At 55.6% G+C, this 16884-nt stretch overlaps 1 protein-coding gene across 2 annotated transcripts; it reads right to left on the bottom strand.

Annotated features, from left to right (window-relative positions):
- Positions 1-332: 332 nt before the first annotated feature.
- Positions 333-16815, bottom strand: BCAN (brevican). 2 transcript variants are annotated; one of them, XM_081120798.1, is made up of 14 exons: positions 16661-16815; positions 12702-12812; positions 11688-12062; positions 11200-11374; positions 10810-10937; positions 10047-10340; positions 8247-8480; positions 7052-7693; positions 3505-3612; positions 2765-2923; positions 2091-2173; positions 1581-1725; positions 1119-1309; positions 333-793 (listed from the first exon to the last, which is right to left on the bottom strand). In XM_081120798.1, exons 2-14 carry the CDS (start codon positions 12790-12792, stop codon positions 686-688), a joined length of 2733 nt encoding a protein of 910 aa, XP_080976924.1. In that variant the 5' UTR covers positions 12793-12812; positions 16661-16815; the 3' UTR covers positions 333-685. The 2 variants fall into 2 exon arrangements, with proteins under 2 accessions (XP_080976924.1, XP_080976925.1); XM_081120799.1 differs by having other exon boundaries at positions 7052-7651; positions 16661-16776.
- Positions 16816-16884: the final 69 nt, after the last annotated feature.

The following is a 16884-nucleotide window of genomic DNA, read 5'->3' as shown; positions in this document are numbered from 1 at the left end:
CCCAGGAACCTCAGAACTGGGACAGCTATCTGCTTTTCTTTCTGGGCCCTCAGCCCCTACCCAGACTGAACTCATCTAGGTCTTTTTGACTGGGCACTCCAACTCCTTTCAAACACCCTGATGCTGTCCCCCCAATCCCGAGGGCCCCTTCATCCCATAAATACTTACTGGGCAGCCGCTCTGTGCCAGTCACTATTCTATCCCCTGACATCTTGGGGACTTCTCTGGCCTTCAGAAACCAATCAACCCCAAAGGTATATTTATATTTATCCTGTGAGGCTAATCCCAACCCCACTTCTCTCTGTCTCTTCTCAGAAGCATCAAACTCAAATGCACCCAAATGCAGCTTTATTTCCTGCTGGTTTTACAGGTATGCCATCCTGCAAACTCATTCTCTTGAAAAACTGAGAATGAGTGGCCACAGAGCCCCCCAGGGGAAAGGAGGGGACAGGGTGGCTGGCAAGGATGGGGCAGTTGAGGCACTTAGGGGCAATTTAAGGCCCTGAGGGGAAAACCTGATGCTCAGTGTAGAAGGGCCTAGGCTGGGCTGTAGCTGCTCAGGTATTTCCCAGAAGCCCCTTCAGACACTGTCACCTGGACTCCAGCTCCACCCCTCTCATGTAGTCACTTCCCATGGAGGGGCATGAGGGCAGTGTCGGGGGCAGCAGTATTCAAGGCCTTGCCTTTACGGACCTGGAACATGACTGGAAGGAGGGGTAAACAGCACCTTCCAGTGCCTCAGTAGCCTCCCCTGACGTCCTTCTGTGGCCTTCATTGGGCGCAGAGCTCGAGACTGGGGAAGACACACACACTCACCCTCAGCCCTGGGCTCATCCCCCTTCTCTTCTCAGAGCCTGCCCTCTGGCATTCTTGCTCCTTGATGCCTCATCTCATCAAACACTTGCCCTGGCTCAGCCCTTAAGGGACCCAGAGCTTGGCCAAATGTTCTGACATCAGCGCTGAAGAACCCCAGAGCATCCAGCCCACCTCCTTCCCTTGGCTCCAGAGAGGGGTAGTGATTACTCCAAGGTTACACAGTCAGTGACTGGCAGAATTAGGATTGGAGCCCAGTGCTACTGTTGGCTAGTTCCCCCCACCTGCCTCCTCTTGACACTCACAGGCCTGCGGGGCACACAGGAGATCTGGGGGGGCTCCCAGTGACCATTCTCTTGGCAGCGGATCAGTGGCAGGTTGCGTTGGGCCAGCCCCTCCCGGCACCGGTAACGAAGCACCGTGTCCACTTCATAGCGCTGTCTCGGGCGGCCAAACACTTGAGCCAGGGGCAACTCCGGTGGGGATCCACAAGACACTGTAGGGGAGACACAGTCAGAAACTGGGAGCCTGGCTCTATGAGTGACAGACAGTTCCCAGAATCAGGATGAAGATGAGAAGAGTGGGCCACAATCTGATACAAAAAAGAGCAGGGATTCTGAGTAGACCCATCTAATTTGTTATCCCTCCCATGCTCATGGCCTGGGACCCATTTCTGACTCTCTCTGCAGCTTTGCACCCTCCTTCTATACACACATCAGTTCCTGGATCCCGAGCCCCCACCCCTCCTCTCCCTTGTCCACCCTCACCCAGCCCCATCTTGCAGGTGTAGGACAGGTGGTAGTTGCAGGGCACATCGCTCCATTGTCCCTGATCATGCCACACCATGACCACGCAGTTCTCTCCCGACAGGAAGTAGCTGTCAGGCTGCCCAGGGTTCCAGTTCTCATAGAGCTAGGTGGGTGGGGATGGAGGAGGTGGTGAGGAGCTCCAGTACAGGAGCACTGAGAGGAATGCACCTGGAGGGCATGGGGAAGAGGGGTGGGAGGGGCACAGGAGAGGGCAGGCTAAGGGAATGGGGAGTAGGGAACCCCAGGAGGGGGAAAGGAGAGGTGAGGGGCTTTGGGGGGAAGGATAATGGGAACCAGAAGAGAAGACAGAAGGACACAAAGAAGGGAGGACCCAGGGAGAGAGAAAGGGCAGGGGGAAAGGAAGGAGCCAGAAAAAGGAGAGGGAGGATTGGGGTAACTGTGGGGTAGAGGTGGAAATGCTTCGAAGAAGCGACCTAGAGAACTTGAGAGGCGGCAGGAGCCTCTCACCAGAGGGACGCCATCTGACCACAGGAAATCGCCTTCGATGGTCCTGTCATTGAGCCCAATCCACTGGTACTCCCGGTATCGATCTAGAAAAGAACCGCAGGGGAGACGGTGTGCAGTGAGCCCCGCTGCCAGCAGATGGCGATCATTCCCCAGGATCGAGCGGTGGGTGGGTGGCCGCTGGAGAAGTCCTACCCGCCACCCAACCTCCTGGTTTCCATCGCTCCCACCTCTGCACGTGGGCCTGTGGGAAGGCAGGGACGTGGTGGGTGAGGGAAGAAGAAAAATATTACCCGGGCTAGAAAAGGGAAACTCTAGAAAAACAGTAAAAACGTTCAATGAGGTCAGGGTCGGGGAAAGCAGATGGAGGTAGGAGAGCCAGGGAGGTGAGAGCGCTGAAGGGGGCCCCTGGGCCACCCCCAGGCTGATGCAGGTGCATTTCCAGCTCTAACCTCAGCTTCCCGTCTGAAGCCCCACCTCCCACGTGTGGGGTGGGCAGGAGGGAGAGAAAGGAAAAGTGAATTAACAGAATGAGGTAAACCAAGTAATGAGTACCCGAATTAATGAATAAGGGAGTTAATTCATTAACATAGTCATTAATTAGCTGGTTAAGGAGTGAGTGCGTGTGAGGGAGAGAGAGCAGGCGCCAGGGTCCCTCCCGCCCGGCCCCAGCCCACTGTTGATGAAGTTCTGTTCCTCGGGCGTGCTGATGCTGGCCAGGTGCGCGCCATACATCCGGCACTGGGTCTCTGCCTCCTCCCAGCTCCTTCGTGTGGAAAAGTGCTTGTAGCAGGCGCCCTGGAAAGCGTCCCAGCCGGGGCTGCAGAAGCGGAGGCCTGGGGCGCAGAAGGGCAGGCAACTTAGGCGGGAGGATCCGGGAGCTCAAAGGGGCCTGGTCACCTGAAAGGGTCTTGGCTCCTCCCACCGCCGCAGCCTGAGGGGGCGGGGCCAGGGCAGGGGGCGGGGCCAAAGAGCTAGTAGGGAAGGGGGGGAGGGGGAGCCGGGAGGAGCCCTGGTGCCCTGGACCTGATGACTTTCTTCTCTGAGCGACTGGGGACCGGGGTGAGGGCTGGGAAACCCGGCCTGGGTCTCTGCAATTCTCCATCCTAAAAAAGAGCCCTACGCTCCTCTCTTCCCAGGAGAATGGAAACTGACATGTATTGACTCCAAATGCCAGAAGTATGCTAAGCAGTCCACCCGCACCGAACCCCTGAGAAAGGCATTTTTGGTTCCACTTAACAGGTGAGGAAATCGAGGGTAGGGCTCAGACAGCTTATGTGATTTGCCTAAAACAGGTTAATCAACGACAAAGCCAAAAAACAGTGCCCTCTGTCCTTCCTCTGGAACCAGCATGTTGTGGCAGGGTACAGGTTTCAGATCTATCCCCACCTCCCACCAGCCCCTCAAGCACACTCACCAACATCGCACAGGTCCCCCCCATAGCCAGGCAAACATAGGCAGCGGACCCCCTCCTCCTCCTCCAAGCATGTCCCACCATTGTGGCAAGGGCTGGGGACACAGTCACCTGAGAGGGGAGAGAAGTGAGGTGGAGGGAAGCAGGGGAGCATGGCCCTGCTGCCTGAGTCCTTCTGGAGAGGGTTCAGAGAGTCCTCAGCCACAACCCCCTTTTCCTGGGAGCTAAAACAGCACCCTAAAAATTCTCCCTGGAACCTGCCTCTGGTTAGAGCCCAGAATGAATTCTGGATTTCTCTCCACCTCCTGGGTCGTGTCAAGGCCCCCACTTCAGCATTGGCTCAGCTCTGTGCTAGCCATTGTCATGGCCACCAGTGTGGGCTTACTCTAACAGGAGCTGGGGGAAAGTGGCCAGGAAGGCCCTCAGGACTCAACCCCACTAAGAAGAAAGATATTGGGCTGTCAGTCATGAGACTTGGCTCTTGTCTGGCTCCCAGCTCTGCTGGGTGACATTGGACAGGTCACTTTATCTCTCTGGGAGTTTAGTCTCCCACCCCTTGTCTTTGTGCCAGGTCCCAGAACAGTTCTGTACAGTCCAGGTGGGCTCCATGGAATTGGAGGAGAGTCCCCACAGCCACCAGTGAGTGTGGCCTGCCCTTTACTGCTCCTGGGACCTGATATTGGGGGAGGGGGGCCAGATGGGAGCTAACCATTTCTCCTGCTGTCCACTGGGCAGAGTCAGCCCCAGAAACTGTGAATGAAGATCCAATACACTTCCCTTACTTTGAGCCCTACCCCCTCTCTCCCAGCTCTGGAATGAGGCTGCAGTGGCTCCCACTGTCCTGCAGTGTTGGCCCCCACACTCTCTCAACATCATCCGACCTCTTTGCCTCCCCTTTTATCTTCACAGACTCTTCCTCTTTACCAGACTTTCCTTTCACCCTCTAGTCCAGGTTTTCTGCAGGTTTGTTAGCCTAGAACCCCCTCTGATCCATCTCACAACCTCCTTTTGGCTCTCTCTTCTCCAGGCAGTCTCCTTAAGACTAATACACTACCATGAAGGCCTGTAATCTGCTGTCTGGCTCCAGCTCCACCTGGCTAGGCCACCTGCCTTCTCCTCTGGACACTCTCTAGATCCTGGGGCTGAGCCTGGATGCTGGAGGGGCTATCAGATTCTACTGCTTTCTGGTCCTGATGACCCAAGGAAAGATAACCCCACAGACTGAATGACAGCACAGTTCAGGGCTCTCAGCCCTGAGCAATAAAACCATCCTTGGGCAGGATCCTTCAGATTGTGGCACCCACCCCCTAGCAGCCAAGGCCAAGGCCCACATGCTTTACTTTTGCCCAAGATCCCAATGCCTGGTAGGGATCAGAGCAGAGGTGGGGGAGGGGAAGATGGAATTGATTCAAAAATTTTTGCTGCTGTGATCTAGCTGTTTGGGGTAAAACGAATCAGCTGTTCCAGCACCACTCTCCCTGTCTTCCCAATAGTTTTACCTACCCACCAGGGAAAGGGGGAAGGGGAGGTGTTTTATTTAACCCTTTAAGCACCAGACCCCACAGAGGGTAGGAGTCCTGAACCCTTCCCTCATTCCTCACATTTTCCTGCTCTTTCTGTTGTCTTCTCTCCAATCCTCCAATCCTGGGAGACAGAAACTCTCCAACTTGGTCCCTGGTGCCCTGCCCAGGCCATAGGTCCTTCCCCTCTGGCTGAACCTGAGCCAGGATGGGTAGATTAGGGTGAGATTTTCTGGTCTGCCTTCCTCCCCATCTGGGCCAGCTACTATACATGACCAGAGAGTTTTGTCTTCCATTCTGCTGCAACAGTAGCCAGAAGACCTTTCCGCGACTTCCAGGTGGGCAACTGCCCATGGTGCTCCTCTTCCCACCAAACCCCTCCCCACCCCACCAGCGCTGAAATCCAAGGCCAGCTGGGAGGGAGCCAACAGTTGAAATGTGTGAGCCTGGATGTGATGCAGGGACACCAGGGACACCCTGGGCCCTCTGGGAGAAGGGTTCCTGGGACTGAGGGCATCCCAGCCTTCTGCAGGGGCCTCCATCAGGAAGCTCAACCTTCCCTGAGCAGGTAGGGCTTCTCTAAAATGCCAGAACCTATCTCTCCATTCCCCTCCCTCTCTACTCCCTCTCTCCCCTTGCCTCCTGATCTGTATCTTCTCAGCATTAGGGACTTTGAGATCCTTTGGGTTTAGGGAGAGTAAAAACATTCTTCCTAAGGGGTTGGGATGGCCATTAGTGCAGGGGTTAATGGAGGAGAGGAAGGCTGTGGACAGTGGGATGAAAGTTAGACACCATTCCCTTGCTGAGATGCAGGGCCCCCCAGGGAGGCATGGGCCCTGGGGTACCTCAGGGAACCACACCTAGGCTGAGAGAGTTTTTCATCACTACTCTGTATATGTTCCTCTATATGGGATCCATTGAGATGGACCAGAAATGAATACAAATGTGTGTGCACACACGCACACACACACACACACACACACACACACACACACTCCAGGCTGTGGAGGCTTCTCCCCTCCAAGGGTGAGGGACCACACCTCCCAGCACTCATGCAGCTGATGGACAAGGACTCCTGTGGGTATGTGTACAGTCAGATTTTGGATCTCAGCACTCAGGAAGGAAAGTGGAGAGAGACCTGAGAACAGGATGAGAGAACAGCAAGGGGCTGTTAGATTGCTAGGACAGGAAAGGGTTCAGGCTGAAGACGAAAAAGGAAGCAAGGCAGAGCAGTGGGGGGGGGGGAGAGAGGGAGGGAGAGAGAGAGAGAGAGAGAGAGAGAGAGAGAGAGAGAGAAGAATCACAGAACTACCCATGACATGAATCTATGGAATGTAAAGGGCAGACAGCTGGGGGTGGAGACAGAGGGTGCCAGAGTTTTGGTTATAAAGCAATTTAATAGAGATTTATTTCCAAGGTTTGTTTTCCATGAAACAAATGAAAAAATACTTCACAGAAGTAGTCGCTTAAGGCTCTGTGGGATTAAGGGCTCTCCTGGACCCCAGAGGTTGAGAGGTGGGGATGGGGTCCCAGGCTTTCCTGATATTAGTGGGAGGCGTCTGAAGGGCATGGCACCCAGGAAGGGGGAAGGGAGCAGTGGGAGACCAGCCTGGGCCTTGAAGTGGGCAACAGGCGATGAGGGCTCCCTAGTGCATGAGGCATGAGGGTGATCCGTGGGGTGGGTGAGATGTGAGTCACAGGTGGAGAGCCCAAGAGTAGGAAAGAGTCTAAGGTGGTCAGTGATGGGGCTGGAGTAATAGAGTGAGCATTTCAGAAACAGGAAGAGTGTCTTAGGGTGAGGTTCAGGGCATTGGGGGCCATAGGGTGAAGAATCAGAGCTGGGGTGGAAGTCACATGGTGGGGTATCCAAAATAGGAAACCCACAGGTAGAGGTGGGTAGGAGAATAAAGGCAAAGGACAGGAGTTCGGGGCAATGGTGGGTTAAAGGACTACAGGTGAGGTGGCTCAGAGCTGTAGGGGTAGAAAAAGGAGGAAGAGAAATAGGGAAGCTGAGCCTTGGGCAAAGTTACCTGATGAGGGGGCCACGGCCACTCCACCGTGGCTGGAGCTGTCAGTGGGCAGCACTGGCTGGGCCTGCACTGAGGTCCCTGCTGGGACAATCCTTCCAGAATTCTCTTCTGAGGGGGCCTCCAGCTCCCTGGTACCCTCAGGGGCCTGTGTGGCTGGAAGCAGAGCAGGGGCATCCTCGGAGCTCCCTGTCTCCTCACTCTCTCCTCGAGGGACTCCGGACAGCTCAGGACCCCCAGTCTTTCCCCCCACCTCTCTTGCCCCAGTTGGAGTGAAAGGTGGAGATGCCAGGTTCCCCTCCCAGGGAGTGGGCAGAGTCTCAGTGGGTGGTCCTAGGACTCTTGGAGGCCTGGGAGCCCCTGGCTGTCCATTGGGAGGTGGCGATGCAGCAGGCTGTGGGACTGTGGATGACTGGGATGCCCGCGAGAGTGACTGGTCTAGGGCTGGCTCGCTGGGCAGAGGGGTTTCTGGGTCTGGGCTGCTGAGCTCGCTGGGCCAGGCCCACGGGGCCTCGTCTTCCACCTCCTCCTCTTCCTCCTCCTCCTCTTCTTCTTTCCCATCTTTGTTTTTCTCTTCTTCCTCCAATGCCTTGCCTTCCTCTTCTGAGGACCGCATGGGAGGTACAACAGATTGGGGTTCAAATTCTAGGCAAAGCACAGAGGATTCAGCACCAGGGACAGCACCACCCACTGGAAGAGGAATGGAAGAGGCCGGGGAGAAAGGCAGCTGGGGAGGGTGGGGACTGGGGCAGAGGACAGAGCCTGCACTGGGGAGAAGCTGTCTTTGCTCCACACCAGGAGAGTTTCAATAGCAGCTGCAATGTTGAGGCAACACTTGAGAAGGCTCTGTGAGCTGTCATTATTAGCCTGGGGAAACAGGGTCCTTGCATCTCCCTCTCCTAGTCTGTTAAAATTCTCTAGTCTAGTTTGGGTAGGTAAGGGAGAGGAGAGACCAAACAAAGGCTTGTCCTTCCCAGAGGGAAGCTCCTTAGTCCAAATATCTCTAGACCCAGAGAGTTGGAAGTGGAATTTGCTGGAAAGGCAAAGGTTGGAAGAGGGACAGGAGAGATGCCTTGCACCATTGAGCTGCTGAGAAAGTACAGGGCAGAGCCGAGCTGCCATAGCCCCATTATCAAGCTGGGCTCCTGCCCCTGACCTCTCAGGTGCAGACCTGCCCAGACTAAAGGACTTGAGTTACCTTGAAGGGTCCTAGGAGCCTCTGCTGGGTCTTCTGGAGTGGAGCTTCCACCTCCTCCATCCTCCAAGATGGGAATGGAGTAGATGGCTCCTCGGGACTCACTCTCCACAGCTTCCTGAGGCAGCTGCAGTTCCTCCAGGGTCTCTGTCACTGTTACAATGGCCTCCAGTCCATCAGAGGCTGAGTCAGAGCCTGGATTGGAGTCCTCAGGGGTGGCAGAGGGCTGGGCAGAGTCTGTTGCAGGAGTTAAGTGCCAGTAAGGGAATTAAATAGGTGGCTCTGTCCCCCCGGGTCATAGCCTACATGTGAGGGCTCTGGGTTATAACTCAGAGACCATGGAATTCCCTCAGTTCTCTCTCATCTTCCCTGTGGAGCACCCATGGGGCCATGGAAGCACCCTAGGATGTCACCACTTGTTCCTCAAGCATTAATCAAGTTCCCACTACATGTCATGCTGAGCATTCTCCGGGGCATTGAGAATACAGTGAAGAGCAAAACAGCAAGCTTCCCGCCCACAAGGGAATTTATATTCTATGTACAGGTAATAAGCAAACAAACAAGTATTAGAATGTTACCATATAAAGAAAACTTAAGCAGAGGAAGGAGGTGGGATGGGAAATACTGTTTCAGGTAGAAAGGTAAAGAAAGGCTCAGGGGAGAGATCATCCCACGAGTAAGGGATGGCAGCAGAAGGCTGCACAGAATGGCCTCAGCACCTTGGGCTTGGGGCAAGATGTGAGGGATCCCAGTCATCTCAAGACCTTTGAAATGGAAGGGGCCAGGCTGCCACCACTAGGAGAGCTGAAGGGCACAGGGCAGGAAGAACACTGAGTGGTCAACACCTGAGGATGTCAGTACTGAGGCAAAGGAAGGGGCCACCCTATCTTTCCGGGGTCTGCTCCCTTCAAATAGCAGAGATTTAGAATAGATTACCTTGCCTCTAGGGGAGTAAACCAAGAGAGGAAAACCAATGAAGTGAAGGTGGAATTGGGCTAAGAAAAGCCCTGAGGGCCATCTGTGCTCAGCCAGATGAAACAGGACAGCATGTCCTGCCCTTGTCACCTGCTCCAGTGAGCCTTGCTAATACCAGATAAGCAAACCTGTGCCCTGCATGCCTCTGTCTTCCACCTGCTTGCAACCAGAGTCATCTCCCCATGCCTCCTGATTCAGTTCCTCTCTCCATTTTCCCTGAGTTTTAGTCACCTTTGGCCTGGGCCCTGTGCCTCTGGGGGTCCCAGGCATTGCCCCCCTCATCTCCCAATATAAGATGTGGGCAGGAAGCCATCTCTACACCCAACAGTCCTTAAGGACCTGCTCCCTGTGGGGGAACCTGTATCTGTCCATCAATATTTGGTGTTTAAAGATATGACACTTTCAAGCTGAAGGTTCTGGAAACCCCTTTAATGGCTCTTGAGGGCATTTGGTTAACTAGAGCAAATCATTTGTTGGATTCAGAGATTGTCAGTCATCTCTGCTCTGCTAATGAGCTGGCCAGAAATGGAAACATAGTTGGTAGCCCAACATGGGAGAGGCAGTTTTGAAACTGGAAGAGACAAGCCTGGACTACTGATGTGGAGGGAGGTGAGAAGATGCAGAGAAGTGAGCACTCCTGGAGGCCACATAGCCAAGCCAGAGGATGTGACCAGAATTTAAACGCTAGTGACAAGCTGAACATGACCCAAGCCTCCTTCAGGCAAATGGCAAAGACCTGAGAGGAACTGCTCAGAGTTGGGGCAGGACTTCAGGGCTGACTCTGTCTCTGTGAGGTTGGTCTCAATCCCTGCAGGAAGGCGGGCTCACCTCGGAAGCAATAGACGTTGAAGCGGCTATGCTTGTTAGGGAAGCCAGTCTGGTTGGGGAAGAGGAAGAGAGTCTTGACACCAGGCAGGCCCCCACCGCAGCGCTGGCTGGGTGTGATGATGGGGTAGCGCACACTGCCGTCGGCCAGCCAGCCTGGGCTGCAGCGGTCCAAGCCACCATCCCAGGCTGCATACAGCTGGCCTGTGGTGGCGATCTCTGCTCCCCGCTCCTGGCAGTATGCCCGTGCTTCCTCCAGCGTCAGCTTGTCTGGGGGAGCACCCAGGAACAGCTCTCCTGGTGGGGAAGAGGAGACGGGGTTGCCAGGAAGTTGGTAGCCCCTTCTACCCTGGGTTCCCACAGGGACCCTGGGCAAGCTTCTCTAGGCCTCAATCTCCTCATCTGTGACATGGAGTCAATTATCTTACTTCATAGGACCAAAGTCTGGATAGAACCTCAGGATGGATATTATTGCTCAGAGGAACCTGGCCCGACTTCCTCATGCTGCTAAAAAGGAAACTGAGGCCTAGAGATGCTAAGAAGTAGAGATGCACAGCAGGTAACAGGAAAGCGAAAGTGCAAACTCAGTCTCCTATGCGTGCCTGAGGCTTTGACCATGAACTTGCCATGGTCAAGTTTGTTTCCTTACCCCTGGCTTCCCCCTTAAACACATGAAGGGCAATAGGTCCAGCAGAGGCCCCAGGAAGACCCATGGGCAGCATTAGATAAGGGGTTTGTCCCCTGGGAACCCCTCAGATCCAATCACCATTTAGGTCTTCAGCATAACAGTAGACATCATAGAGGTCATTTGGGTCCACCAGTCCATAGTTTCGGACACCAGGGAAGCCATCCATGTCTCCATAACAGGCCTCTCGTGGAGTCTGGATGGGATACCTGGGGAGGGAGGACCGACACCTTCACCAGGAAGCCGTCCCACGGTGGCCTTCCGAAATCACCTTGCTGTTCCATGCAGCCAGTTGTCCTCCCAGCTCTGCGGGGATGCACACCTCCAGGGCAGGTCCCCACCTATTCTCTACGGACCAACTTCATTCCCAGGAGGCAGGGAGCCCTGAGGCAGCAGGCAGCCCCTGGCAGAACCGGAGGCCACAGCTACCTCCAAGACAACCAGAAGTTCCCGGTCCACAGCCCAGCCTACCTGACAGTCTGGTCGGACAGCCAGCCAGCATCACACTGCTCATAGCCCCCAAGATAGGCTGCATAGAGCTGCTCAGGGGTGGCAATGCGGGCTCCGATGCGGGCACAGGCCTCCTGGGCTCCAGCGAAGGAGAAAGCATAGCGGGCAGAGCCTTCCCGGTACAGAAAGACGACCCCTGAGGGGCAGAGAGGACTCCTAGAGGCATGGTCACTCTGCACACTGACCTCCCCTCACCCTTCTTGTCACTCATCTGTCCACAAAAGGTAAAGTCCAGGTTACATTCAGTTTACAGAATAAGAGGCTTAAGTTCGACTCTAGGTAGAACTTCCCCCACTTGAAGAGAGAAAGGAGGTAACAAAGGCCTGCATCTCTGCATCTCATCGGCCATTGTCTTCCAGGTGTTAGCTCCCCCCTCAGACTGTGGGCTCCCTGAGGGCCAGAGTCCTCCCCTCCCCTCTTTGAACTTCTCCAGGTTGCTGCCCTCTCACCTTTGACCTTGACCTCCACTGCGTCGCTGCTGTCGTCGATGCCGTGCTGGACCTCGCAGCGGTAGATGCCCGAGTCGTTGGGTCTCAGCTCGCTCAGCGCCAGGGAGACGTCGGTGAGCGACGCGGGGTAGGCGGGCAGCGCCACGCGGAACCGGTAGGCCTCGCTCACCTTGACCCGCAGCCCGCGCGCCACCAGCACCTCGGCCTCCCGGCCCCCGGACAGAAAGGTCCACTTGACCCGCGGGGAGCCCAGCACGGCCCTGCGGCCCGACGGCGGCCGCGAGTAGTGGACGTGGCACGGAATGGTGAGGGCGCCGCCCAGCACGCCCTGCAGCGGCGGGGCGCCCGCGATGCGCACTCGGAAGGCCCGGTCCTCTGTGGGCGGGGCAGGACTGGCTGCGACTTCAGCCCGCTTTCCAAGCCCCTCTCCGGGATCCCTCCCGTCTCACCCCAAGATTCCCGGGCCTTGTCTTTGGGTTTTCCTAAACTGTCCCCAACAACCTGGGCCCCAGCCCCCAGGGTCCTGCAAACCCACCTCTAGATCCCCAGACAGATCCCTGAAGTCTCCCAGTCAATTCGCCCCCAGAGGACTGCCCTAAGGTTCCTGGCCCCCCCCCCCCCAAGGTCTTCAAACCCTGCCCCCTGGGTCCTACAGTCCTGTGCTCAAAATTTCTCAGTCTGTTCAGGATCTTTTCCAACTCCACCTCTGTTCTGCCTCCCAGCCCCTCATCCTGTCCCAAGGGTCTCCCACCCTCCACTCTAAAGGCTGGCAACCTTGCACCTTGTGCCTTTCCCCAGCCCTACCCCAAGTTTCCACATCCTACCAGGGACCCACAACTCATCCCTTCTTTCAAAGGGTCCCAGCCCAGACCCTTCCCCATAGTCCTCCAAATTCTATCTCCTCCCTGAGCCCCCCCAAGCTGAAAGAGGTTGGTTAGGGCAGAACAAGAGACCACTCCCTACCACAGGGAAGATGCAGGAGACAGAGGAAATGACCCTAAGCGGGTTGCTTACCTGAGCTGTCCCCTTCCAAGGCATCAGCTAAGGCCTCAGGGACCCCAGCCAGGGTCAGGGCTGCCAGCAGGGACAGGAACAGTGGGGTCATGCTGCAGGCTGATGGGGAGACTTGAGGAAGAAAGATAGGGTTAGACCTCAGGATGGACTTACCCTGGCTCCCCAACATATCCATGTGGACTCACATCTGGCCCCAGAAGTCCAATGCCTCCACCTCACCAACACTGTTTCTGATGACCAAAATTCTTATTCAAAGCCAATACCTCATTTCTAGTCATCTCACTGTATGACTTAAGGCAAGTTCCTTACCTTCTCTGGGCTTTTGTTTTCTTGTAAAAGAGCACCATTACTACCACCTCACAGCTTGTGATGAGGCTGTGTGTTTTGAGAACACTTTATATTCTAAAAAATCCTGTACAAATACACAGCATCCAACACACAGTAGGAGCTCAATAAATGCTTATAGCATATAGAATGAGTGGTGGGTGCTATATATCTATAAGTGTTTAGAGTTCTCTCTGCCTCTCCCAGTGCCAGACTCCTTCTTCATACCCAGAGTCTTCTCCTCCCACAGAACCCCCCCAAACTTCCCTTCTTGTCCCTTTCTCCCTGAGTACCGTAGCCACCTGGCCTCCTCCAGGAGGGCCTCCTAGACTGAACCCAGGCAATGCACAACTTTTCCCCAGCACAGCCCCTCCTTGACCTTCCTCCACCCCATCATTACTTATAAGGAAACTCTTCTCTTTACTCCCCAGCATCCTCCGCCCCCTCCTTGGCTGCCTTCTCTTTTCTTCCTCCCAGCCTTTCCTTTCTGTCTGGCACAGGCTTTCCCACCGGATCTCCTGGCTCAGAAACTAGCTGGGACAAAGCCCCTGTCTCTGCCAGTCTGGCCTCCATCCAGCCTCTCCCTTCCCCCACCCTAACCCTGGATTGGGGGGTGGGCTAAGAGGAGTGGGTGAGAATAAATGAGAGGTGCTATCTCCTTCCTGCCCTTGGTTATAAGAAGCTCTTTGAGAACCCAGAGTATTTCTCTGAAGATCTCACAGCATTTACACTCTCATAATGGAGGGATGGGGCTGTAACATTGAGAAATGGAGCCCAGAGAGGGATAGCGCTGACCCTGAGTCCCCAGTGAAGCCAAGGCAGGCACCAGGCCAATGTGCCCCCAGGACAGAAAGCTGTGGAGCTAGTGTCCAATGTCATCTTTAAGGGTAAGGCTAGAATTAGAAGACCATGAAGACCCAAGTCTGCCATGTAACAGACCAATGGTGCAGCAGGAGAGATGAAGGTTAGATTGCAGGCCAGACTTACTAGAGATCAGACTTATTCCCCCTGGCTACTCATTCCCATATCAGGCCCATTGTTCAACCTCCATCTTCCCTGCCTTCATACATGTACCACTTTCCTAAGCCTGAGCTGATGAGAAAGCCCGGTCTTCTTCCAGGTTCTACTGAGGATGCCTCCTCATCAGTGTGAGCCTCTGCTTCCCCCACTGTGATGGCATCATTTCCTCATGGTCAAAGTTGGGGGAGGAGTGGCTGGGGTCAGATAGAGTGGCCCAGGGCATCTCTCTGACCTCTGATGTGGCCAGATCAGAGGTGCTGAGACTGGCTCTGGATATGGAGGCACCTTGGGAAGACTGTTTTCTGGGGTTGGGGGATCTTTGCGGATGAATACCCAGTGCCTGTGGTGCTGTGGAGACTGTCAGCCATGCATTTGAGCTGTGCCAGGTCCTAGGCCAGGTCTCTCCCTGGAGCCCTCCCTCCCCTCTCTCTGGGCTGAAGCTGCTCACAGACCTGGCTCCCAGCTCTCTGATGGGTGGCCCAGAAACCCATATAGTTGGAGCCATTCTGGCAATGCCCTGGGCCCCCCTTTTGCCTCTGTTATGAAGGTGGGGGAATGAAAGGAGAATATCTGAGGCTGAGGACCTGGCTTTCCTGGAACAAGAAGGTTTCCCACCCCCACCTCTAGGAATGGAAATCACTGATCAGAGACAGAGTGGTCCTAGTTGTACAGTTCTTACAGTTAGAGAGCTCTGCCACCCCACCCCACCTGCCAATCACACCAAGCTTGGGCCTTAGTCCCTTCTTGGTACAGCTAGGAGTCCTGAGAAAACTTAGGCGTCCCTCATCAGGCACCAGACTCAGACCCAGGGATCCAGGCCTTGCCTTCTCCATCCCACACACCCGTCCACCTCCACTCCATCTTCTCATCAGCCAGAGTAGGACACACCACTCCACCCCTAACCTTGAGAGCTCAGTAGTCCTCCGGTCCCTTCCCCTGATGCCACACTGTCCCTCACTCCAGCTCTCTCTTGCTCCAGCATCTGGATTTCTGTCCTTGTTTTGAGTTTCTCAAGCTGTTCAGGAAGCTTTCCCCTTGTTACAGTATCATCTCTCTTTCTGACCATGGTCCTCCATCTCCCTCACAGGCGTCATAGTCCCAATTCACAGAGAATCAACACCAGGCTGTGTGTGTGTGTGTGTGTGTGTGTGTGTGTGTGTGTGTGTGTGTGTGTGAGACCCAACAACTGCCATCTCCATGCTGAATGCCCACCAGCTGGAATCCAAGGTCCGCTCCATGGGAACCGAGCTCCAGTGCTCAGCAGGATCAGCTGGGATGCACAGGAGGCGAGAGCTCGGGTCCCAACAGGAGGGAAGCTCTCAGCTATCCCCTTAGTGGCTGTGTGAGCAGCAACAAGAACCTACACAATACAGCCAGGCCTTCGAAGGGCCTGCAGGAGTAACTGCAGTAATGGTATAAATAGTCCTATTTACTGGGAAGCACAACTAATAATACCATTAGCAACATTACCAGATGAGCTATTGTAGCTCCTCTTAGTATAAAATCTGAAATGTAGACGATGCTCTTATCAATGGCAAAGTTAGCCATGACAACACAGCCACTGGTAGTACTGTGGGTGGGTCTATGGGTACTGTCCCTTGGTATTACTGGTATTTTCTGGAGTAGAAGTAATGCAGTTGTTTGTGTGTTTTTTTCTACCCTCACCCAACGACATGTTTTCATTGATTTTAGAGAGAGAGGTAGAGAGAGAGAGAAACATCGATGTGAGAGGGAAACATTGATCAGTTGCCTCCCAAACTCACCGCCACCAGGAAAGAACCCACAACCTAGTTATGTGCCCTGACATGGAATCCAACCCACAACCTTTTGGTGCTGGGGATGACACTTCAACCACAACCAACCGAGCCACCCAGACAGGGCAAAGTAATGCAGATATTAGTGGTGATAACAAAATTCATGGTCCTCTTAAAACCACGTGGGCAGAGCTATTCTGGAAATAGGGGAGAGTTCCTGGCAGTTCTAGGAAGGGAGGCAGGAGTGGTACCGGAGCCAGGCCCTTGTTAAATGCCTCCCAGGTATAACCTTAACTTTGTGGGGGAAAAAAGCTGTTTGGCCATTACACTGATCAGGAACCTGGTGTTCAGGGAGGTCAACTAACTTGACCAAGGTCACAACAAGTAAGTGCCAGGGTGGGATTCCAGCTCCAGTGGGCGCCGGATTACCCGCCACAGCGGCTCCTACCGGCCGTCCTGGGGGCTACGGGAGGTGCCCCTGGAGCAAGGGCTGCTCGCCCCGGCTCCTCTCGCGGTGCCGCCCGCAAGGCGCAGGGAGCCGGGGCGGCTCGGACCACCGCCCCCAGCCCGAGACAAGGGCGGAGATGGAGCGCGCGGCAGGGAGGGCGCGAGGACCGAGAGGGGCGTTCCCGTGGGCTCCAAGGGGGCCGCTGGTCAGACTGCGAGCACCAGAGGGGGTGCCAGGGGCAGAGATGATAGGAGGGGCCGCCGGCGCGCGGAGGCATCAGGGGTGGGAACACCTCGGCTCCTCAGAGGCAAGGGCTGGGGGGTGCGGGGCGCGGACCCCTGGGCGCCCGGCGGGCGCGCCCTTCTCTCTCCCTCCCGGGTCCCGGCGGCCGGGCTGCGGTCGCGCTCACCTACCGGCGTGCGGCCGAGGGCCAGAGTTGGGGTGCGGCGCGCGAAGTTTGTCGCGTCCCCTGGGGGTCTCCGCCGGGTCCACGGCTCGGTCCTGCTGCTGCGGCTGAGACTGCGGCGGGGACTGCGCGGGCGCAAGCGGAGGCTGGGCCCGCAGGATGCTCGGAAGAGGGCGCCGGGCCGGGCGCCGCACAAAACCCCCTTTCTTCCCCCCGTCCCGCCCTGCCCTT

Source organism: Miniopterus schreibersii, assembly GCF_964146895.1.
Source record: "Miniopterus schreibersii genome assembly, chromosome: 19".
Classification (NCBI taxonomy): domain Eukaryota; kingdom Metazoa; phylum Chordata; class Mammalia; order Chiroptera; family Miniopteridae; genus Miniopterus; species Miniopterus schreibersii.
Note: the sequence above shows the minus strand (reverse complement) of the source record. Positions and strands in the feature narration are given on the sequence as shown.

Bases quoted from the DNA above. Each gene is read 5' to 3' on its own strand.
- BCAN (XM_081120798.1), bottom strand. From the start codon at position 12,792: ATGACCCCACTGTTCCTGTCCCTGCTGGCAGCCCTGACCCTGGCTGGG. The intron at 12,063-12,701 runs GTAAGCAACCCG...CCCCGCCCACAG, and splicing joins CTTGGAAGGGGACAGCTCAG to AGGACCGGGCCTTCCGAGTG. The intron at 1,726-2,090 runs GTGAGAGGCTCC...CCACCCACCTAG, and splicing joins GGTCAGATGGCGTCCCTCTG to CTCTATGAGAACTGGAACCC.